The sequence below is a fragment of the Parasteatoda tepidariorum genome, chromosome 1 (assembly GCF_043381705.1).
Source record: "Parasteatoda tepidariorum isolate YZ-2023 chromosome 1, CAS_Ptep_4.0, whole genome shotgun sequence".
Taxonomy (NCBI): domain Eukaryota; kingdom Metazoa; phylum Arthropoda; class Arachnida; order Araneae; family Theridiidae; genus Parasteatoda; species Parasteatoda tepidariorum.
Window position 1 is genome coordinate 54,606,217 of NC_092204.1, and position 24,858 is coordinate 54,631,074.

A 24,858-nucleotide genomic window follows, 5' to 3' on the forward strand; every position below is an offset into this window, starting at 1 on the left:
GGATCATGCTCAGGGATGTTTCCGAGACCATCACCAATAGGCCATTGCGCAGCTCTAGTGTGACTTGAAAAGAAAACAAACAAACAAACAAACAAACAAACAAACAAACAAACAAACAAGCAAACAAACAAACAAACAAACAAGCAAGCAAGCAAACAAACAAGCAAACAAAAAAAGGCAAACAAACAAACAAGCAAACAAACAAACAAACACTTATTTTAAAATTTTGTTACTGAAACTTAGAAAATTTATTTTAATTTTATTTTAATTTTATTTTAATTTATTTTTTATGCAGTTTATTTCTAAGCTTTAATTTATGTACAAAGCATATGATCTGTTGGCTATGTGTATTGCTTTCCTGGGTCTAGATGAAAGGAGCAATATAAAATAAAATGTAAAAAAACGAACGTAATTTTAAACAATCTGAATGTAAATGCTATACAATATTTTTTGCGCTTAATGAATAGCAAAATTGATTCAAATTTGCAGCAACCATATTATGATTTCAAATTGGAAAATAATATTTTTTAATAATAGTATAATTAATTCTTAAACTTGATCAACAGATTATAATAGTTTAACTTGAATAAAGACACGGTTAATTTTCAAAACTTATGATGGTTAAAATTTGCACTGTATAATGTGCCACTGCACCATTAATCCGTATCAATATTGAACCAACTTAAGAGTGTAGTGTATATGGAGGTTGGCGTTTTAGTAAATGGGTAATGAAAAATAAGTTAACTTTGGTTATTTGTGCTTGTAAAATCTCAAAAGTAAAAGTACGAAAATTAACCATTATAGTTTTATTTCCAGAAATTACATGATTCTTAAAAAACTTGATTCTTATACTCATTTTCTACACGTCAACGTTGAAAGAAAAAATAATCTATGATGCCGTGTAAAATTGAAACTGTAATTATAAAAAGATAAATTAAAGCGAGAATCAGAGAAAATAGCGCAACGAATACAGGTACATTGCTACAGCAAAGAGCTGAGTTTCTCACATTACAGCGCTGAATCATTTCAATAGATCCACATATCCACACACTTCCTAAAAACAAAGAAAATGCACTGTAATAAGAAGCAAATAAAATAAATTAAAATTAAAAAAAAACCCATCTGTATTCAAATAAAGAGTTAGTGCTAATATCTCGAATAGGGTTAAAGATAGAACGAACAATATAGGATCTCGAGCGTAGTACTGCGTTGTATAGCATATTGTATTTATTGCAAATAGACACCTTTTGAACACTAAATTTAAACTAATTAGTCACAACTTTTAAAAAAATCAATGCAGTACAATTTTTTTTTACTGTTAGCTTTGAAAACATTATTAAGGACCTAAAAAAATTCCATTTACAATTGGGTACTTACACTTCAAGAAGAAGATCTTTCCTACCCACACATGTGACCTATGACGTTAGCGACAGCTAATCTTTATCAGCATTTTATATCAGATATTATCTTTTTCAGATATTCTGCTGATAACAAAGTATACTATAATAATATCCTGTGAATTGTGCTATAAAAATTAGTTTTAACAAAAGTAAATTTTTTTAACACCTTTTTCTAAAGAGCAGCTTTCTTAAAGTTAACGGCGTAATATTTAAGTTTAAACGCCAAAATAAAATTGGGGTTCGAATTTGTTCATTTAAAAAACAAAGTAAACAGTTGAGGCTTTTTGAGTTGCACAAATATGTTTTTACTTTTCGCAAATCAAATAAATAAGAAACCATAAATAAGGAAATAAATGTACCATATTACTGTTACTAATAAATAAAAATACCATATTACTGTTATTACTGAAGTAAATAAATAATTTGTTTTTTATTTCTTAGAGAAAAAAGACGCGCTTATTTATTACGATCCGTTAGATGTTTCGCACCGAGTAATTTTAATACAGAAAATGCTCTTAAATTCTTATCGGCTATAGTTCTGAGACTCGAAAAAAACACTTGATAGTCGTTTAAAACGATTGTTAATTTAGAGAAAAAGTACTAATAAAAAGTAAACCAAAAATGGATTAGTATAATATCGGAAAAAAATCTACGTGGTAACATAAGGAAACAAAAAAATATATAATGAAATAATTGGTTGAAAAGTTCTATGAACCACACGTGAACAGGTAATTGAAAATTTAATTTTAAAATTAAGATGTATAAGACACATATATTTTCAGATGCTTAAAAATTTTGGTTACTTGTTCGGTATCTTTATACTCACTGTGGGGAATTTCGAAACATCAACAATATCATGAATATTACAGATAATCGTCGTTGATGTCACATGAGTTTGGTTCAAGACGATATAAACATACCTTTTACATAACTTATCTTTGTATAGATTTTTATTGTTTAATTATCAAAATATATATTTAATAATTGATAGATATATTATTCCTAATGAATGCTTATTTATGCACATTACTGAAATCGAATTAATTGTGGAATGAATAAATTAAAAACAGCAGATGCATAACCACATTCAATCAAAAACATCTTTTTATAAAACTTGACATTCCTTAAATATGATATTTTATTCAAATCGCTTCACTAAGTTAAATATAAACTCTAAGACGACTTCAAAAGAAACATAGTACAATTTTATAATTAAGAAAGAAAACGATATCGAATCAAAACAACAAAAAAGCATGAATGAAATTTACTCTCAACTTACGCAAGTCAAGTTCCTTGTAAGTTTACCAAATTTAGGCATTAATCGCTTCAATTAAATATTTCTTCAATTGTTGCCAAATTATTTTTTTAAAATAACAAATTTTAATTTTTCTGAAATTCTTTTTAATAAAAGCAATTGAAACTTTAGATTTCACTATAGAAAAGGTTAATTTACGGATCATACGAACTTCTCCTCATCTAACCCACCATATTGAATTTAAATTCGCATCACCAAGTTGAATTTAAATTTGTTTTCCAATATCCAAGATGGTCTTTAATATACAATGATACACCTGATTTTTAACATCAAAAGTTAATATTTTATGGAAGGAAAAAAGAACTACCCCAGATGGGTGATTCATGGCACTGTTTTGATGTCCAAATATTTTTAGGTCTTAATAAATTTTATTGTATAACCGTCGTTGAATAGTCGACCTAATTTTGGGTTTACGACTACTAATGTTTAACTCCATAGCCTTACAATTCTGTACCCAATCTAGAAGACAACGGGACTCCAGTATCAAGTATTGGGCGAAATTTGCATTTGTGGAGGGCTTTTTTGATGGAACTAACCCGCATTTGCGTTATCTGGAGTGGAAAACCACGAAAATCTCCCACAGTTAGTCTGACAGTAAGGGGACTCTAACCTATTATCCGTCTACAACTGAGGATGTTTTAAGTCAGCACTGTTGTCGGTGCTAGCCGGAAATCTTAATATAATTGAGTTTCAACTACTTCTCAAAGATCGGAACATTTTTTTTATAGTAGACTTCATAAACTATTGCTAGTTATACCTGGACAGGTGCTGTTAACTATGATCGCGTCAATTTTATTCAATTGATCATATTACTTTACTTTCTCATATAATAAAGAAATTTATTTGTCGAAAGTTCTGTATATGAGTGATTTTAGCGTTAAAAACTTACCTAGGGCAATCCATATTACAGAAAACATATGAATAGCAGTAAATCCCATTTGAAAAGATCTGAAACAGAATTTTGTCGGACAGGAATCTTCAGATGACACGTCTCCCAAAAAATAGACAAGAAACAGGATAATGCCTGATATTCCAGCAATTATTAAAAAAATAGGTATAAAGGGCTGGATCTTACAATCATTAATGTATATGCATCCTGTAAATAGAAAAATAGATATAATGTTTATGAAAAAAAGATAGAATATAGCTGTTGAATATTGCCTAAGACAGAGACCAATTCTGTTGTCCTATCCATAAAAGTTTCTTAAAAGCAACATTCGCAACTTGAAGTCTATAAATATGCAATGAATATGCAAAGAATTATAATGATGCGAAACCACTGAGCTCACAGATAGTTGAAAGCCTGGGTGAAAGAGGATTTTAAGTGACATTTCGGAATTACTCAAAATTAATGTTTTAAAAAGATAAGTATAACAAATGTTTTGAAACATTAAATTTAGATTAACTAGAATTTTAAGGCATAAAATTTTTATAACGTTTTTTTCTACGTTTTCCGCTTTTTTCTACAGTTTTCAAATTTTCATGGTGTGGTTTGCTAACAATCACCACTTTCAGGCGCTATGTATTTTGGTCGCAATATCGAAAATACAAAATTTTATTGTCGAATTCTAATATTGCAGATTAAATATCGTTAATATTTATTGAATGGCTTCACCGATTTGCCCGGCTTTTTTTGTAACAGATAGCTAATATTGTTTGGATCATTTTGAGATATTTCCCATTCCTCTACGACGTGTTGTTTGTATGCAATATTGAAAAAAAAAATGTGTTTTTACATTGTTTCAATGGTCACTGCCTAGGAAAGGGCATTGTTTAAAAATGTTTAAAAAAATGAGAAACAAATGAAATTTCGAAAAAAATGAATAAATATACTCAAAGCTGACTCAAATCATAGTTTAAAATCTGTGGAGTAAAAAATCCGCTCTAGGAAGATGTGGACAGGTTAACAGAAGCTATCGAAAAATAAGATAATACTATATTTAACCATCACGGGTAATTATTAACATAATTATACTTATTCTTATTCGTTCAAACGGCATTTTAATTTCAAGTTGTTCACATCTCTAAAACTCGAATATTGAAACTCTCTATTAACAAATCATAATAATTATTTTTTAACGTTTTTTGAAACATACATTTTTATTTCTCAAGCTTTATATAATTTATAATTTGCATGAAAATGTCATAAAAAAAATCAATATTTATTATTTAAAGAGACCAGGAAACCAAGTTCACCCATAAGTAGAACAACACCAGGTTCTGATTTTCACAATCTATCTATAATAAACGTAGGTGTAACTAATTCGCCAGTTTTCTTATCATTATTGATAACTTGTGTAGGAGACAACTTAAAAAAGCAGTTGCCAACACATGGTTCCTATAGTCGATAAGTAAATGATGAAAGATAGGGTACAAACAGCGGATATATGTCTTAAAAGTTTATAAATTATATATTTGAGTACTCAAATTTAAGACTTAGATCAGTTTGGATTCAACTACTGGGTCTCAATATTAAGAAAATCAAAATTTTTACAGCAACAACAAAAAAAAAAGAACTTTTCATCTAGCATGAATTATTTTCTCGATTTCTCTTTTAACAATTAATTTATTGACTAATCTGAAATAAATAAAACAGTAAATAGAACAGAAAAAAAGTGAAAAATCTGAGTTTGAAAGACAAATTTATTTCATTCTTACCAACAATCAACATTAAGAAACTCCATCCTAATATAAAGAAGAGGAGAATACTATCTAAATAAACACAGAATCCAGAAAAGAAATCAAAATATAAGTTATTCGAAATTGTAAAATCAATCAGAAAAATAAATACTTAGAAAGAGTTTTTCAAAAATATTGACATAATGATAAACACTGTATTACACGAAATTTGTCATAAAATAAATTCTGTAGTGTATATTCTAGTGTATTCTCTAGTGTTCTCTAGTCTAAATTCTCTAGTAAAATACTTTTAATAATGCAATTAAATTTTTATAACTTAATTTTGAACAGTAGAACAAGTTGAGATAGTTGAGTAGTTGATTTCAAACGGATAAATTCTTAAAAAAGTAATAGGAAAAACTTATTTTAATGAAATACAGATATTTTACAATATTAAAGGAGTTAAATTTTTGGTAGGTTGGTTGTGAAAAGTTCAACACACGCTTAAAAATAAAACTCATTTTTGACGATTATTGTAGTCCTAGAGAGGCATTTTGTTACATTTGGTAATTGTTTCACGTTATTTTTGACGAAAACTCTTAAATATTTGATGAAGCAGATTCCTCACTTGTGTGTCATCTTAGTGTATTCTAGGAGTTTTCCAAAATTTTTTATTTGAGTTAAAAACGTTTTGCACTTGATGATGTAATGGTATATGAGTTAAATGTTTTGCGTATGAAGCAATTTTCACGGGTTTGATTTCTGACGGTGACGAAGTACTAATTCATACAAACTGCTTTAATTTCTTATTTTAATTCCTATCTTGCAATCAATATGACGTCTTAAGTATAACTCTTCTGGCGATATCGATAGCAATTTCCTCAATTTGATGAAATGTTTCTTCGGAGTACTTCCTAGGAAAAGATTTCATTTAAAACGAGAAAGATTTTGTGAGTATTGAGTATCCATTTTTTTACATTGAGGAGATGAAGTTTTGGTGACTTCAATTTCTGAAAATATAGACCCGCTGATTTTGCGCTTAACAAACCTAATCTGAAATTCGTAATAAGTTTAGTTTTTGAAATGTAATATAAAGTTCAAGGTGGGAGTTAAAATGACTTTCCGCTGTAATTGGGTACTTGCAACTAATCACGTGGTCATGTCTAATCATGTGGTTGTGTTGGGCGTGTTAACGTTTTAGTCTTAAGGTTTGTGTTTATTATCAAATTTTGGATCAGATTTAATTGGATACTTGAAACACGCGTGTGTGTTGAACCTCATAGGCTAATCACACCTGACGTCGCTTGCAGGTATCCAATTGTCAAAGTCCATTTTTTTTTTGTACAATTTGATAGAAAATTAATTTTTCCCATTCCTTAATATGCTTAAAAATTATTATAATTATTTTTACAAAGAAACAAATAGTATGTAAACGATGAAACAAACATCACGGAAGTGCTATATATTTAGTTTTCATCGTGTTTTTAATCTTCTTACTTAATTTTTGTCATGGATAAATTTCTAAAATATTAGGTGGATTGAAAAGAAACGTAGATTCTGCGCATTTTGATATAAGTTTGTCACTTCTCATGTTCTTTTATCAACTCATTCATTTATCATAAGCTCATTTGTTATTTACTATCGTTCAAATTCGACAAAGACATTTTAAGGTTATAGCAACTTGATTACATATAAATAAGTAAATCATATTTTTTATTATTAATTATTTAATTTTTTATTTTGCAGTTTACGACAAAATGGCCTATCAGACACCAGAGGAGGTATACATATTTTATAGTAACGCAACAGTTTCCGCCCCTCCAATATTTGTGATGTTCATCTAATTATATTTGACGGTTGTAAATTCCAAAGACAGTTTTCCAAGCTGAAAAACTGTCTTTCAGACTAGTATCAATTTGAGAAACCAACCCTGAAAAAAATTAAAAAATGGGAAGAAAGAGGTATTTCCTCACCCACCTTACTCACACGATATTGCACCATTGGATTTCCATTTATTCCGATCGCTACAACATTAAAGTGGCAAAATCGGATGATGTCTAAAATGTCTTCATCAAATTTTCTGCTCAGAAACAAATTAATTTATGACAAAAGTTTGTTAATCACAAGAATGATATAATTGATTATCAATAAAAACTTGTTAAAATTGTACGAGTTTGAAGTATATGTTAAAAAATAAACATTACTTTCCAGTCTTCCTAATGTTATAAAAAGATTGCTTTTAACATTAATGTAAAGATTAATTTCTTACTAATAGTAATTTTATTGGTTGTCAAATATTGTGCTCTTATTTTTATTTATTTATTTTCAGAAAATCAAAAACAAATTTACTTACTTTCTTCAGACTCGATAACACCTAAAACGAATAAATATCTATAATTAACAGGGAATAAACCAGTTGGTTTTTAATACAAAACAATAAAAAATTTCTTACAAGTGAAAACTATCAATAGTTTTCATATCATACTTTCATAATATGATGAAAGTAAGGAAATTTTATTCTGAAAAATATCACATAAAATCATTCAGAAATGAAAATAGAAGGAAATCGTACGCTTTGTTTTAAAAACTCAAGATGTTTCTACTTAATGTGTTTATGCCTTCAGCTTTCTAAATATTGCGGGAAATTTTATTTTGAAAATCATTTCAAGAGCTTAAAACGTTATTTAAAAGTATTTTAATGAATATCACTTCTATATTTAGCAATGCGTTGTTGTTTCTAATGCCATTTGTGAATACCAGCAAGCATGTTGGTGAAATCAAGCAAATTTAAGGCAAAGGCCGTGTTTCCTGTTTTTCAGGGGCGCCATCTATGGTTAAGAATAAGAATACGACTAGAATAAGAATAAAAATACGACTTCAGCCATACACACGTCACAATCCGTTTACAGGGTGGGCCCATAAAAACATCCATTCATTCACAAATCGTAATTTTGACTTGAACCAGAGAACGATCAATCTCCTATTCAGTACCCCCAGGGGTATGATTTGTTATGGGATCATGGAGGACTTTGTGACCCGACAGATTTAACGTGCACCAGTCACCATTTATTACACGGGATGTCTTCGCCCGATGGGGTTCGACTTCATAACTTCTCGGACAAGGGCCCAACGCCCTACCTACCAGGCTAGGATAGCCCGGTAGGTAGGCCTACATTTAACAAAGGATTTTGGGATATAACTATGGATTTTTTCATAAAAAAAGCCGATTTATATGAGTAAGAACATTTTGTAGCAAAATTGAGAATAACTTTAAAAATTGGATTTTTATTTTAAAAGACACAAAGTAGTTCCACTTAAAACGCTTATAAATATAATTTTTTGAATGTGTAATAATAATTTATTTTTAATAATAATAATTTTTAAAGATTTTTAAATGTTGCATAAAGTTTAAATAAAACAATAAAATTACCGTCTTTTTTCCTATTTTTCTCGATTGTTCCTTTTTCTACGTCTGCACAAGGTATTATCATAACTTCTTTTAAAATTGAAAAAAAGAAAAGAACATTGCATGCTTAAATTACATAAAGTGTGTAACATTGCTTATTCAAATAGCATACATGGCATAAAGAAAACATTGAACATTGAAATAGTATACCTGGCATAAAGAAAACATTGCATATTTAAATGGCATATAGGGTATTTAATAAATATTCCAAGAAACTGATACGAAAATATATGCGTAATAATATTAAAACTTTATTTATCTTAAAACAATAGATTCGCCATACGTGAATGAGGAAAACAAAAGCGATTTGAAACCGAAAACGTAAAATGGCCAACAAAAAACGAAACCTGAAAACAGCAGTGACCGGGAGGGACAAAATAGGACAAAAATGCTTTCTCACTTAGAATGCAGAGGTAGTCAGGAATTAATTCCCTTGCCACCATGTTAACAACAGAAGTTCCTCACCTCCTCTCCATAGCGTGTGGACATGCATTTTGCCCTGAATTGTTTTTCTCGGCTACTGAGGTTTTTTAGTTTCATTTTCCACTTATATTTACTTTTTCTTTTCTGTTTCACTCTCGGCTATAGCGATTTTTCGAATTTTGTTTTTCACACTTTTGTTATCCATTTTTTTGTTGTTGTTTTGTTTTGTTAAATCTCCATTGTTTTCCGCATTCACTTCTGGCGAGTCTTGAGAAAGGGTGCCCTTTTTTGAGCTCTTGTTTCATGTCGCCTTTTTTAACTATCTTGATATTTTTTGAAGCAAATAAAGTTTTAATATCATCAAACAATCAGGGTACCCAGGGTACTAACTAAATTTTTTAACTCTTTTAATTTTCAAGCGGCTTCATCAGTAAGTTATAAAAGGGGTATCTAGATATAGTAAAATGTCCAATTGTTACAAAATAAAACCTCTCACAGCTCTACCGGGTAGGAAACTGGGGATGACAGCTGCCTAATAAAGATCACTTGCTTACGACTCAATATTAAATTTAGCGGCAAAGTAAATTCGTTGAAACTTGTCTCTCATACTTTTACGGATTGTTATTAGTATGTCTCAACTCCATAACTAAGTTAGACACAGGAACTCAAGTAATAATTAGATGTTTTTTCCTTTTCTTAAAATTATTTCGGCTCAACACAATCTGGAAAATATTGAATATACAAATGAGCGTTTTATGAGTACTTTCTCTAGCATGCTCACAAGGTGTCTATACAATGATGTTCCAAACAAAGTGAAATATGATTTACAGTGTGATTTATATAAAATATAAAGTTGCCATTAAAAAAGGAAAATAAAGGTGAAAAATAAAACTAGAAGAAACTTAATAGCTGATAGAGAATAAAAATAAACATAAAAAGACAGAACAAGAAAAACAACTGTAACTGAGAATAATTCGACAATGCCAAAATTATTTCCACCACAGTCACATCAGCTCATCTTGATGTCCTGGAATCTTTGTTTATTCATTTGAATGCTGATTCCCTAGTTTTTGATATAAATTCCTAGCTACCTCTCCATAGCACGTGGAAATACGTTTTACCTTGTTTTACTCCTCTCCACACTGATTTTTAATGTTTGTTTCTTTCATGCTTATTTTTATTCCCTCACGGCAACTGCGGATTTTCTAGTTTTGTTTCTTACCTTTATTTTCCGTTGATTGTTGAAAAGTTTTCGCTTTACATTTCAAATCAATTTTGTTTCTTCTCATTCATGTCTGGCAAGTTTTGAAAATGGGCGCTTATTTTCGAGAGCTTTAAACATGTCAACACTATTTTTTCTAATCCGTATATTATTGAAGCGAAGTTTTTTAATCAAGTATTATCTTATCGCTTCAGGCCATTAGCATTATTTATTCAATAATTTCACTACGATTTTTAATAAAAGTTTTTAATGCAAAGGAAATAATGAAATTTAACTATAATGAAATTTGATTCAACTTCAACGGTAAGGAAATCAAATTCAACTATAATGAAGAAATCATTTTCAATATTTGCAATAGTAACTTTTCATTTCTACGAAAACTATAATTCAGCCTAATTTATTCATTTTCAGTTTATGAATAAACTTAATGCAAATTCAGAACTAGTCTAGAAGCCTATGATTTCAAACACCTGACGTAACACAAACTTTTAAAATTATTATTATTAGAACAATGAAAAAAATTAAATTATCTCCTCGTCTTAAATAGTTCCAAAATTACTGGCAGTCCTTCTTTGCCTATTAAATCGGTGTTCCGGCAAAATGCAGAGTTCTCTAACCAGGAAAAAATGAGAACCGCAGGGTTGAATATAGAATTGGGTAGATTCTTGTATTTTCGACCAAGTTTGCAGTGTGTTCATGATATTTGGAAACAAAATTATAATTTTGTTTGACGAATTGACGCATGGAATTATATTAAATGTATTATTTTCAATTATAAAATATTTTAATGAATTTTTGTTGATTTGCAAACAACCATAGCAAAAAAAATTTTTTTAGCGCTGATCTTGGTGACAAAAAAATCGCCAAACCAAAAAAGGGCATTAAATTGTAAATTTTTACCTTTTAATGAATGAGCACTCACTTTATTAAACTACTATATGAAAATAGCAATTAAAAAGAATTATTTCCTTCATTTAAATGAGAGTAATTTAGAAATAATTTGTTAAGCTTTTGCAATAATTTCAAGGTTTAAATGATTACCTTACCTTACTTTTAGCTTATAGATAATTAATTTGAAATTCTTGATTAGCAAAACCAAATAATAGTTATGTTGTTTATTTCCTTTTAAAAACGCAACTACCTGAAAATATTTAATGCTAATGATTTGAAAATATAAATAGATGTAAATAATATACTTAAGCGAACCAAATATGCAAAAATTTGGAAGTGCTAATTTAGAATATTGCAGTCAGCAAGTCAATTAGAAAATTAACAAACATCAGTAAGTCCTTGGTCTTGCTCGAAAATGTTTCCTCGCTATTACGTAATACTGTGAAACGTGATTTTGCTAATCAAATAATTTATTAAACTTTGAAATTATCGGTTCAAAACAAAGTTACGTCACTATGGCCTTAATTAAGCATTCTAAAAGTGTACATTAAAAAATTAGTAATTTATCGGGCTAATTATAAAGATTTTCAAGGATAAATTCATCAGATTCATTAATTTTCAGGATAGATTCATTCATTTCTGAAATTTGCAAAATTTATTAACTAAAATTGTTTTGATATTTAATTTTTGTATTTCGAAAACTTAATTGTGTAAATTAACACAATTTCCAAATATGAGTTTTTATAAACTAAATTCTTGATTTTTTTTCCTTGTTCAAATGCAATATGCAAAAAATAAATAAATAAATAAAATAAAAAATAAATAAAGAAAAAAATGGAACACACTCAATAATTATTGACAATAGTTATCTTTTAAGTTCAATTTAAGATTACAAAAAGACTGGGTGAACGTTAACGCGTTACGGTAACAAAAAAAAAAAAAAAAAAAAAAAAAAAAAAAAAAAAAAAAAAAAAAAAAAGAAGAAGAAGAAATACAATAAAATAAATAAATAAATAAAATAAATAGCAACTTGGATAAATTATGGTTTTCAATGTAATTTCAGAATGAGTAACAAGACTTTCACTGTAAGAAAAGTATGATAAAAACTACCAGAATATGGTTAGATTTATCGTGTTTCTGGCTTTGCGTTCTGGAACACAAAAAAAAACGAAAAAATTTTTTAATCGTTTTTTTTCCGATTTAGCGTTTTTGTAATGATTTTGTAACATCAACAATAAAATATGGTTTTATAAAATATCAACAATAAAATATGGTTTTATAAAATAAGTGATAAAATTTAGTGAATGAGGTAAAATTCGGTAATTTTATCATGATACCTCAGAGCATGCTATGAAAACCATTTGTATAGTTAAATTTAATTCTCAGTATTGTAATTTTACTAATATATATAGTACTGCATACAACTTCTTATAATTCTTTTAATCTTTTAGACATTTTTTAACTTTTAAAAGTATTGGCTGTTTTCAAATTTTTTTAACAGCTCTTTTCACGTGACTTTACACTTAGAAAAAAAAGTATGGCTAAAACTACCAGAATATGGTAAAATTTGTCCTGTTTCTGGCTCTATGGAAATATCAAAAAGCTGGGTAATGACTTTAGTAAAATTAGCAATAAAATATGATTTTATAATATGCCATAAAATTTGGTAAATGTGATAATATTTGGTAATTTGTATCATTATACCTCAAAGTATGGTATAACAACCATTTATTTGGTTAAATTTACCTTCCAATTTTGTATTTTTTCTAAATGTGTGGTAATAAGAACTGTGATTTTGAAATCAGAATTTTTGGTAAACCTTTCGAAAAAAATACCAAATGAATGATTTTAATACCGTATTCTTCACTAGAATTATGTTGCTTTTTTACCACAAATGTACGGTTATTTTACCAGACCTTTTTCTTCGTGTAGGATAAAAGAGCAAAACGCTTTAATTCGTTTAAGAAGTTAAGTTCGTTCAAGAAGAAAGGCGAAATGGGCTAAATGTAAATTTTATATGAAATGATTGATTCGTTAATAGCTCGTGTGTGCCTTTTTCTCCTAATTTATTTAATTTAACTATTGTTTCGTTGTTCATAATACACAAGAAATTTTGCATTTTATGTTGGTATAATAATAAATAACTAAATAATTTTATTTGATTCATAACCTTAGCTAAAAAGAAGTCTTTTTTGAGAAAATTACATTAGTGTTGCCTTATTAAGTTAAGTAAAACCTTAACATGACTTAAACGGCTAAATCACGCTTCTTCTTTTTCTTGATTTTTCTTTTTCAATGTCTTTGGAAGCAAACAATAATGAACAGTTTCTGATAAGAAAACACATTCCAAATTGATAAAGTTATTTCTTCAGCGAGGACAATTAAATTAATTAAATAGATATGTTTTCAGCCTACTTGTTTTCCACCATAGAACTAGTTTATAATCTTTTCACATCTATTCAATGCTTTTTTTAGCTGCTCTATCTGATCGAAGAACATTCTATTAGTTTTAAACGATACTTCTAATTTTTTTCTTCGAGATACTTGGGTGATAAATAGTTGGCACGCAAAACATTTTACAAACAAAAATAAGATGTGCTTCGTGTTTTTTTTTAAAATTTATTTTAAAATAAAACTTTTATGCTAAAAAAAAGTTAAAATTCGTCCGTAAGATATAACTTAAAATACTTAACTTAAATTATGATTAAAAATAAATGAAATAGTGATGCATAGACATTCACTTTTTTTTTCAAATAAATACGCTGAGAATTCAATAACAAGCTCTATATTTTATGACTTTAATTAGCTTATAAATTATTCTGTGAAAAAAAGTTTATCAAAATTGAGCAAAAATATGTCAAAATAGCTCTAAAACAAGTAATGGTAGAATTTGAAAACTCCATGTAAGCAAAACTGAAACAGTATATATACTCATTTTGGGGCAGAATGCATAGTCTCGTAAGTGACGTAGAGGAAAAATTTGTGTCCATAAGTTACTGGAAGGATTAAAACCAAGGACCTCTGCGTTCGTATCAACATGCTTTTACCACCATATTGTTTCAGGGAGAGATAGAAAGATTTATATAGTGACCGCCGCAATGACACACTAATTTCCAACTTCAATGGTTGCAATTTGGAAAATATCATCTGAATAGCTTTCTCATGAGATCAGAAATTTTAATTTCACCCTTTGCTAATTTCGCTATATTTTTAAAACTTTTGAGCGAATGCAATATATAAATTTTCTTAACTCATTCTGGACTAGGCTGGACAACTGTGGAGGATGGAACATTTTAGTACGAGCTTGGCCGGCAGCCAATAAACATCTCCTTCTCTCATTTTTCCCTCCAGGTCATTTTTAAGACTAAGCATTTAGCTCAAAAATGAGCATAGGGTAAACCAACCAGTGAAGGAAAATTTCCTACATATTGATTAAAAATAAGAATTTGAAAGTTTTTCTTTAGATTGATTGGTAACAATAGCTTACTGCCAAACAATAAGTCATCTAGCAATGTTTTGGATTACCTGGTCAAATAGACTTCTCTGGAAAAATTTTTAAATTTGTTATTATCTCTGCAACACCTTGTTTCTTTGAAAAAATTGCAAGGTGTGTGTTTGTATTTATATGTTTGAAGTGGAATTAATTGCATGTAATAGTTTTATTTTTCTCACTGTGAAAAAGAGAATTCAAAATATAGTTATTGAAGTTACGTTTTATTTTTTTTAAGCATCATAGCATAATAAAGTACTGAGATAAGGGGGTGTTTATTCACTGGATCACCAAACGATGAAAAACCAGTGAAGGAACAAGTGTTCCTTTACTGGTTTTTTTTCTAAGTTAATGAAAATAAAAGATAAACTTTAGTTTTCTTGTACCTTTAGTGATGTTCCGCATCAAAAGTATGTTAAAAATACGAAAAACAACTTCTAACCAGTGAAGGAACAGACATATTCCTTTACTGGGCATAGATTTCGCAGTGAATGAACAGTATGCATTAATATGTTGACACTTTAATTTTCAATTCATGATTACAAAAAAATGTTAACATTTTCCAAGTACATATTTATATGTTATAATTTCAAGAATAGGCTTGATTTTAAATATTTTTATGACTTATAAATTAATAAAGAGCATCAAAAAATAACCAAAATTAAGTGTTCCTTTACTGGATGTTCATTCACTGGTATGAGCTGTTCCTTCACCTGGTCTTCTTACTACTTGTTATTTGAACCTCCAAAACTTTAAAACAATATTATGTAAGTTCTCTACAATTTTTTGACATTATTTGCAATTAGTAACAAATATGTTGACACTGTCATTTAACTGAAATTACGAATTTTGAAACTAATATGATTTTTTAAAATGCAAGCAAAGCTTAAATGTTCCTTCACTGGTAAGTTTACCCTATGCTGCTTCAATTTTAAATACATGGGTCTTTCGAATTCAACTATGATTTGTTTCGGATCTATTTTGGGACTAATTTGTTTAATTTTGTGAAACCCTTCCTTCCCTTGAAGACCTAACTTTTATTATGATAACTGTAAATTAAGTGCAAATGCATTTAAGTTAAATTATTTTTAATAATAAAGGTGAGAAGTTAATAATAAAATATAATATAAGTTAAGATCAAAAGAAAAAGTACATGCATTATCCAGTTTAAAAAATTAAGTTTAAAGAAAACGACAAGGTTCTAATGGATCTTCACGGATCAAGATTCGAATGGATCTATCGGATCTTCACGTTCTAGGACTCACTCTTTATGAGGAGGTGATCTAAGATATGCTAATTAATTAGTGCAGACGATATCTTAAGCTACTAAATCTGACACAAAAACGAACTTTCTCGAAATGAAAATACCCTTTCTTCGACGAATTCGGACTTCTGACATCCAAAATGTAAGGGGAAGCTGCAATCTGGGAAATATGATTCCCATATTTTGGTCAGGAGAGCGATCTTAAGCTTGGAACCTTTACTGTTTATTTCATTTTTTGCGTATTTCTCTATATCTCGAGAACTTTTTAAGCGAATTAAAAAAAATTTGCACACAATTATAAAATTTGTTTACTCAAAGATATTTCCATTCAAAATATAACTTTAAGTAAATATTTATTTTTTTATTATTTTATTTAATTATAGTAAAAAAAATTTGGATTGCAAGCTATAAAATTTCTTACAGCATTTTAAAAGGTATAATTTTACATGGCAAAATGCAAAATTTGAGCGAAATCGGCCGAATAGATCCTGAGAAATCGAATTTTAAAAATACGGCTTCTTAAAAATTTGATTTCTCAGGATTTATTCAACCGATTTCTCTCACATTTTGTATTCTGCCATGTGAAATTACATTCTTTAAATAAATTATGTACCTTACAATTGAAAATGTTTTTGAAAGTTATTAAATAAAATAATAAAGAATAATAAATATTTTTACTAAAAGTTATATTTTGCATGGAATTACCTGTGGATAAACGAATTTAAGAATTGACTTTCAACAATGTTACAATTCGCCTTAAAAATTCTCTAGAAATAGAGAAATACGCAAAAAAGTAAAATTAACATTAAAGGGTTCAAACTTTGGACAGCTCTCCTGACCTATGGAAACCATATTTCCCAGATTACCGCTACCTCCTATACTCAGGGGGTTAGAAAATTGGAATCCGTTGAAAAAAGGTAGGTTTATACTGAGAAAGTAAGTTTTTGTGTATGATTTCGTAATTTAAAATATCGTCTGCACTAATTAATTAGCATATTTCAGGTCACCCCCTCGAATCATGAAGATTGAGTTCTAGAATGTGAAGATCTGATTATTAGATCAAAAGTGAATCTTTTATTTTGCGCTCTACATCTCTTGAAAAATTACTTTTCTATTATAAGTATTTCATAAATGAAAATTGATTTATTAATTTATTTATAAACCTTTTGGTTAAAAGCTCTAATTTTTACAATTTTAAAATGTGCAGCAGTTTTCGCTGGAGATATGCATTATAAAAATATAAAATTTTGAATGCGCGAAAATGTTTTTCATTGATTTTAAGCTAAGCTTTAAGTCAATTCAAAAATATATATAATCTATTGATTTTTTAAGAAAAATATTCCCAATAAAAATATAAATTAATTAAAAAATATTCAACTTTAAATGTTACTTTTCTTAATTAACAAAATTTGGTGAAAAGGTTACAGAAAATAGAAATCTAAGAAGAATGGAAATAAAAAAGAGATTAAAAATATAAAGAGCTTGTAGGAAATAATTCATATAAACCTTTAAACTTAGAAATCACCTTGTAATTTCAGTGCTATTGCCATAGTACGAAGTCATGGAAGAGGGCAGTTTGAGGGATCTTTGTTTGTTTAATTATTTTAAACTCAACCAATTAATTTATATGATTATATTTATATGATTTATATATTTATTATCAATTCTTATACTGATGTTCTATGATATGGTTAGAAATTAAATTAAAATTATGTTTTATGAGACAAAAGACAATTTTTTTCAAAAGATAAAAATTTAAAATAAGTGAGTTTTTTTTATAGATACCATTTCTGTTTTAATCAAATAAAAAAATATACATAATCACTGGTTTTAATAGCAAAATATACCCTGTGAAAAAAAGGAAAGGTAATATAAAAATGTCAATTGATTTAAAAATAATTGAAAAACTTTATTATTTTATTACTTTTTTTTATTTTGCTTTTCAAGTACTTTCAATGTTTACAATTCCTTATAACTTCTAAAAAAATAGAAATTTTAACAAACTTTCTTCAAATAAATTTATAAAAAAGATTGAAAAATAAATATAGGGCTTGTAAAACACTAAAATAATTGTTTTGGGAAAAAAAAATTTTTATTCCCAAATTTAGCTTTAAGACATGACGTCCCTATTTCAAAGTATGGCGATAATAAAACTCTCCTTTTATGTCACGAGTTTCAAAATTATATATTCGTTTTATTAGTAACTTATTCAAATAATGATTACTTAACAGATACGTAAGCAGGACTTTTTTTCTTTTTTTGAAAAGCATGCATGGTGAGTTTAAGTAAATGAATTACTTCTACACACAGTTGGAATTATTAAAAAAAACCTTTTGAGGAAGTTGAATTTCAGTTATATTGAATAACTCATGCTGTGCTTCTTTTTCATCTCTGAGATTACTATTAGAATCCTTTCAAATGCGCCAACAGAGTTAAAATTCGAACTATTCAACTTATTTTCGTCTACATGATGAAATCTCTACATAAGAAATCTCCTAATTAATTTGCTATTTTTATGTTTAGAAAACTATTTGAACCACTATTTAATGTTTCAAAATGCTGTTTCTGAGCTGTAAAAGTTCTAATAATTTTGTCATTTTAAGTATAACTCTATTTATAACTCTTAATGCCATTCCTCAAGATCTTTCATGATGTTAAAGATGAATATTTTATTTATAATGCATCTTTTCTTCGAATCTGTGTTGTTTGTTTTTATGAAAGGCAATTGTTTTTAAACTTCACTAACGTTACTTTCACGCTAAAGTCATCGTTTTTTATCTGATTTTCATGAATAAAAATGCATGAACTCAGCATAAATGTTAACTAAAATAATTCATTTTAAGTGTTTTTCTTTGTATGTAATGTATCCTTTACTACTCAACTGGTAAGAAAAAAACGGATAAATTAAAAACAAAAGTATTATTTTATATTTAAATTACAAAATGAACTAATGCAAAAGGGCTATCATGAATTCTTTTTCTTTTGTTTTTTTTTCTATTGAATATTTGCATTAAGGTTTCCGAGAATATATTGACGCGTATTAATACGTCACACAAATATTCATCACTCATTCGTTTAAAAAAGGTTTCGTTCGTCAAGTATGAAAAAAAAGTTTCGTTCGTCAAGTAGGAAAAAAAAAATTTTGTTCGTTAAGTATGAAAAAAAAGTTTCGCTCGTCAAGTATGAAAAAAAAAGTTTCGCTCGTCAAGTATGAAAAAAAGTTTTGTTCGTTAAGTATGAAAAAAAAGTTTCGCTCGTCAAGTATGAAAAAAAAAGTTTCGCTCGTCAAGTATGAAAAAAAATTTCGCTCGTCAAGTATGAAAAAAAAGTTTTGTTCATTAAGTATGAAAAAAAAGTTTCACTCGTCAAGTATGAAAAAAAAAGTTTCGTACTTTAATTTGAAATGCTTGTATTCACATTTGTAATAAATTGTAAGCTGTAGCTAATTTAACAGATAAATTATGTATGTATTTAAATTTAGCAATAAAGTGGCAGAAAATCCTTTTCGAAGACAATTTAAGGTATCTGACTAGTTATGACAGCTTTTTTTTAAATATTGATATAAAATTCTTAAAAACTAGTTTATTTCTTTTAATGCGTGTAAAAATTTATGAAACTAGCTTAAAAAGCCATTAGGGGAGAGTCGGGTAGCCCCGCTCACTTAAGGAGTACTGCTTATATTTCTGTATAATATTGAGTAATAATCAATATTTTTGTATGTTTTTATTGTTTTATCATCTAATTAAATAATGCAAAAAGAATGAACCAAAAAAAGAATAGTTTAACTTAAAAAAATAGAAATTTAAAAAAACACATGTTTTTCAGCTCTTTTCAAAATTTGTCGGGTAGCCCCGCCCAGTTACAAAAATTATGTTTTTTGACTGTTTTTTCAGGTGTAAATGAAAATGACCAATGTATTGACAATAGGCAAACCTCGTTTATCATTTTTATCACAAAATTATTTTATTTATTACATATTTATATACTTTTAGTGAATTTTATCATTTAATAACAACAATATTTGTTGCTAAAAATGCATATAACATTCAAATTTGAAGCAATAAAATAATAATCTTTGCAACCGTACATTTATCGGAGAAATAAAATTGGTCGTTGATACCCGACGTTCATGTGAGCGGGGATACCCGAAATCCAATTTTTTTTGTAAATTTGCAATTACTCGAAAAATTTTTCACATATAGACTTCTTTCTTTGTGCAAATTAAACTTAAGACTACATACTTTCATGCTGTATGTATAGAAAAAATTATTTTTTTAGTATTAAAATGAAGTTTAATCGAAACATTCAACCAATTATTCTTAATTTCATGACCACTGTATTCAACATATTTTCAAAACTATTGTTTAACATGTTAACAGCTGCATAAATACTTGAAGCTTTGAAAATAATCTTTTTTTAATATAACAATTAATGTCCAATGGCTCATTGACTTAAAAAAATATTTTATACATATGAAATTAACAGTGGGCGGGGCTACCCGACTCTCCCCTATATTTCTTCAGTGGCCATATTTAGGTAAAAATACGCATTTTGTTTGCATGTATGCTAAACAATGTAGAAATTTCTATCACCTAAAACAAAAAATTCTTTGAGTATTTTATTTAGAGAAGACTATGAACTATGTTTTGAAATATTATTTAAAAAGCAAATGCATATACTACTGAGTGATCAATGTAGTTTTAAAAATTTCCGCACTTTTCCTTGCTGAAAAACATGCATAAAAAATGAAATTCTACTTTTTTCACTTAGTCTGTATTTCTCAACATGTGGGTTAAAATCATAACCACTAAAGAAATACTGTACGCAATTATTTCAAAAACAGCATCGTTAACAGTATTGTGTTTAAGGTGATGTAAAATGTGAAAAAGATAAACGCATTTCAAGACTTTAAATCATTAGTCAATACTTTGTGACCACATTGCTCAAAATCTACTATAACTTTGTAAATAATTAGAATACAAACAAAAGTAAAGTATTTTTTTAAAGCTAAGAAGACACACAGAGATTCTAAAGTAATAATGAAGTAAATTTCAGAAATTTTGTCCAAAATCATGTTTTTGCGCTAGTAAGATACTTTAAGCTAAATAAAATTGCATCTGAAATTAATTTGCTTAAGTTAAATCGTATTACTAAATTAGGAAATGGTTTTATAGTAATTAGCAATCAGATAACGATTTAAACTAATAGACGCGCTCTAAGAGTTAAAACTCTACGTAGTTAAGATGATATTATCACTGTCATTTACAAATTGCTTCTGCATAATAATATCTAAGTAAGTGCCTTATTTGAAATAAACAGTTTAAAATTGAGACAGAGGATGATGTAATAAAATTTACCAGTCAGGTGTTTTTCTTCCTATTTTAATACTTTGTTTTCAATAAAATTATTACTTCAAGGTGGTTTAGTATGGCTATTCTGCATAAATTGTTAATAATATAATATATTTTTCAGACCTAATCTAGCAGAAAATACAAACGCAGCGTTTTTTTTTTTTTTAATTTTGACATTGAGAACCAACAGTCTTAATACTATAGCCATAATGACGTATTCTTGACATTTAAAGTAAAGATAAATTATCAGGATTTTATCGAAATAATTGAGTTGCCCATCGACTTAATCAAATTATTTAAAAAGAAGCTATAAATCTTAAACTATTTTTTTTCACTATCTTTATTTGTTTCTGCTCATTTTTTCTTCCCCAATGAATTGGAGTCGAAAGGCACAACCCGGAAATTCATTATTAAATACAATATTAATTAAAGAGTTGATATCACATTTACTGAAACATCCATGACATGAATATTATCTAGAATGTGTTTTTAATAATGCAATAACATTGTAAAAAAATATTTTGGTTTCGAAAATCACAGTTAAGAAATCATTTGATATTGAGAGACATTTCCTTCATAGAAGATGAATGATTACATTGCGGCTTCGATATACGTGGTCCGAAATGTAAACAAACTAAACTTAATTGTGCTCTGTTTTCGATGTTGTCCATCACTATTTGACGTCATTTAGGAATATCCACATCAAAACATATTTTTCACGAATTTTCTATTACTTTAATCTACAGACAAATAATATTTAAGGATTTCAAGGTAATGTGAAACAACGTATTATTCTAATATTTTTCCAGCTTTAATTTCTGTCAGGGATTCTTCCTTCATTTTTATAAGAAATGTTTATTTGATGTGGTAAATTTGAAAAGTTTGTTTCGTTCATAAACTTGTTTCTATAAACAAGGTGAAGAAAAATCTGTATTCATAATTTATCAAAAAGTTTATTTGGATTAATGACGACGTCAAGCATATCAATATATGCATTTGATTCAAAATGGAGCAAAATTTAAGAAGGAAAAATGTAGAGAGGAATTAAAATATGCGAATCGTATCGTAATTTACTTGTGCTATGAAAAAATGCATTTTGTTTTCGTGAGCACTCGACATTCTTATTGAACAAAAAAAAATGAGATTTAATAAAAGCTGAATAAAAATTAAAACCAAAAAAATTATTAACATTCATTAAATTGGAAATAATAAATAAAAACAATAAGCTCTTTGTCTTACTGAAAGTTAATGGCATTACCAAAATCGGGGCGATGTTTAGCATAGGGCGAAAATTGTTGGCATTTTCTAGCTCTTTAAAAAAAAAAAAAGTCGTTCCTTTTCTTGTTCTAGTATTGCAGGGAAAACTGTTGTTACTCTGTGCTTTGACTTTTATTTATTGTTAAGATTATTTTTGTTTACTGTATTGTCATGATTTTTTTTTCTTTTTCAAAATAACAGCATGGTTAAAAAATTTAAAAATTTCATTTGTTATTTTGCGATTTCATTCTTTCAGAATTCTTAGAATAAAGTATAGTTTAGAATTTAATTTTAACTGATGTTTTTTAACATGTTATTTTTTTCAGCCTTTTGTGTTTAGTTAGTATTTTGCCTGTAATTGTTGTGGAACACATTTTATGAATCTCTTATAAGTCCAGAAACATAGGCACTAGGATTCTGAAGTTCGGAAATCGATTACCAGGAGCAGTTGTAGCCTCCAAACTGAAAAATCGTTCTAAAATTTTAATTACTCCACTCAGTTTAGTTTAAAGAATGATTTATTCTGCATTAGTCTAACATTAGTCATTGCTATAAATAAAAATGTAAATGATTCTGTTTAATATTTTATGGCACGTTCCTTAATATTTAATTATATTTGATAAATTTAGTTATCAACGTGAATGGCATATGAATCAGTGCCACGTCGTCGAATTAACATTCCTAAAGCAATCAGAAACCACGTGTTCTTTTCGTTTAAACTTGCGCTTATAAAATGTATTTCTGCGGAAAAATTAGTTGTTATTTTTTTTTTTCAAAGACTTAATGAATCTTAAGATGAAAAGGTGTGAAATAATATTATAAATAATATAATTTTTTTATTAAATAATGCTGTTTTATTATTTATAAATAATATAATGGAACAACAACTTTTCAGTGGGTCTGCACGAAACAATAATAAATTTTAAAAAATTATGATCGCCTTATGACTATCACTGGTTATCCGTTAGTCAAGTGATTTTTTTTTTCTGGATAAACGCCACAACATTTCAAATCATGGGTTGCAAAACTGGCTCAATTGTTGTTTGTCGTCGGGTTGGTTTTCAAATCCTGCCTATATTCGTGTTTCAATACGTCACCTTCTTTCTTCAGTATTCATATTCATACTAAAATCACAGTCAAGACAGTAATTATAAGTTAATAATAAAAAGAATATAAAAATGCTTTAAATTATTATCATGTAAATACATTAAAAATTCCTGCAGGTGGAAATAAAAAACTCACCAACTTAATGCATAACAAAATTAAAAGTGAAAAAAAGAATTCTAAAAAAATTATCAAACAGCAGCGGTCGCCATAGCAACGCATGCAATGATGACGCATGCGCACTGTTTACTATTACTCTTGAACCATAGTTGAAAAGTGTGCTGACGTCCAAATAAGGTGCGCACGCCCTCAAGCCCAAGACAACACTCATTTTACCAATGGGTAATAAAATATTACATACCACATTTACTAAATTTTATCACACATTATAAAACTACATTTTATCGTTAATTTTACCAAATCATTAGTAAAGCGCTTAGGTAAAAATTACTGAGTTTTTGGTGTTTCCAAATAAATAACATTATGTACTCCGTAAAATTTTAATTTTTTGGTAATTTTGACTATACTGTTTTCTTAGTGCTGTGCATTAAACATCTTTTCTTTATGTTAAACATCTTTTACATCTTTTACATCATTAAACATCTTTTCTTTATGTTAAATCATAAATAGATCCATATTTCATTGTCTTACAAAATTCCAATATATTTAGGGAAAAAAAGAAAGAAAGAAAGTCATTATTCTTCCCTAAACATGAATCATCAAAAATTTAGAATTAAAAAATAACTATTTCAAACGGGAAAAATAGAACTAAAAATCGTTTGGAAAACTTCACTATTCCTCAATTTTACTCTTGAAACTCTTTTACTGAAACGAGATTAATAATAATCTTTTCAGAACACTGTATTTTGTTAAGCTGCTTAGAATTGAAAAACTATAACTTTAAGAGAATCGAGAGAATATTAATCAAGTCTTCGTGAGAATTTAAACTTCAAAAGCTAAATATAAGTTTTGGAAGTGCTGGAGTAAAGAGAATGGCGTTTATTTTTAAAAATGGTGTTCGATATTGAGGAAAAATTAAAATAGCATTGTATTATG

General features: G+C 27.9%; 1 protein-coding gene across 2 annotated transcripts; it reads right to left on the reverse strand.

The window, feature by feature from the left end:
• Positions 1 to 796: 796 nt before the first annotated feature.
• Positions 797 to 11,575, reverse strand: LOC107443449 (uncharacterized). 2 transcript variants are annotated; one of them, XM_071180456.1, is made up of 6 exons: positions 11,492 to 11,575; positions 8,765 to 8,830; positions 7,688 to 7,708; positions 5,374 to 5,427; positions 3,605 to 3,811; positions 797 to 1,054 (listed from the first exon to the last, which is right to left on the reverse strand). In XM_071180456.1, the coding sequence occupies exons 2-6, from the start codon at positions 8,823 to 8,825 to the stop codon at positions 867 to 869; spliced, it is 531 nt and encodes a 176-aa protein (XP_071036557.1). In that variant the 5' UTR covers positions 8,826 to 8,830; positions 11,492 to 11,575; the 3' UTR covers positions 797 to 866. The 2 variants fall into 2 exon arrangements, with proteins under 2 accessions (XP_071036557.1, XP_071036550.1); XM_071180449.1 differs by lacking the exon at positions 11,492 to 11,575 and having other exon boundaries at positions 8,765 to 8,864.
• Positions 11,576 to 24,858: the final 13,283 nt, after the last annotated feature.

Coding starts and splice junctions, on each gene's coding strand:
- LOC107443449 (XM_071180456.1), bottom strand. CDS start 8,825: ATGATAATACCTTGTGCAGACGTAGAAAAAGGAACAATCGAGAAAAAT. Junction 5,428..7,687: donor TGTTATCGAGTCTGAAGAAA/GTAAGTAAATTT, acceptor GTGTTTATTTAG/ATAGTATTCTCCTCTTCTTT. Junction 3,812..5,373: donor TTTCTTAATGTTGATTGTTG/GTAAGAATGAAA, acceptor TTCTATTTACAG/GATGCATATACATTAATGAT.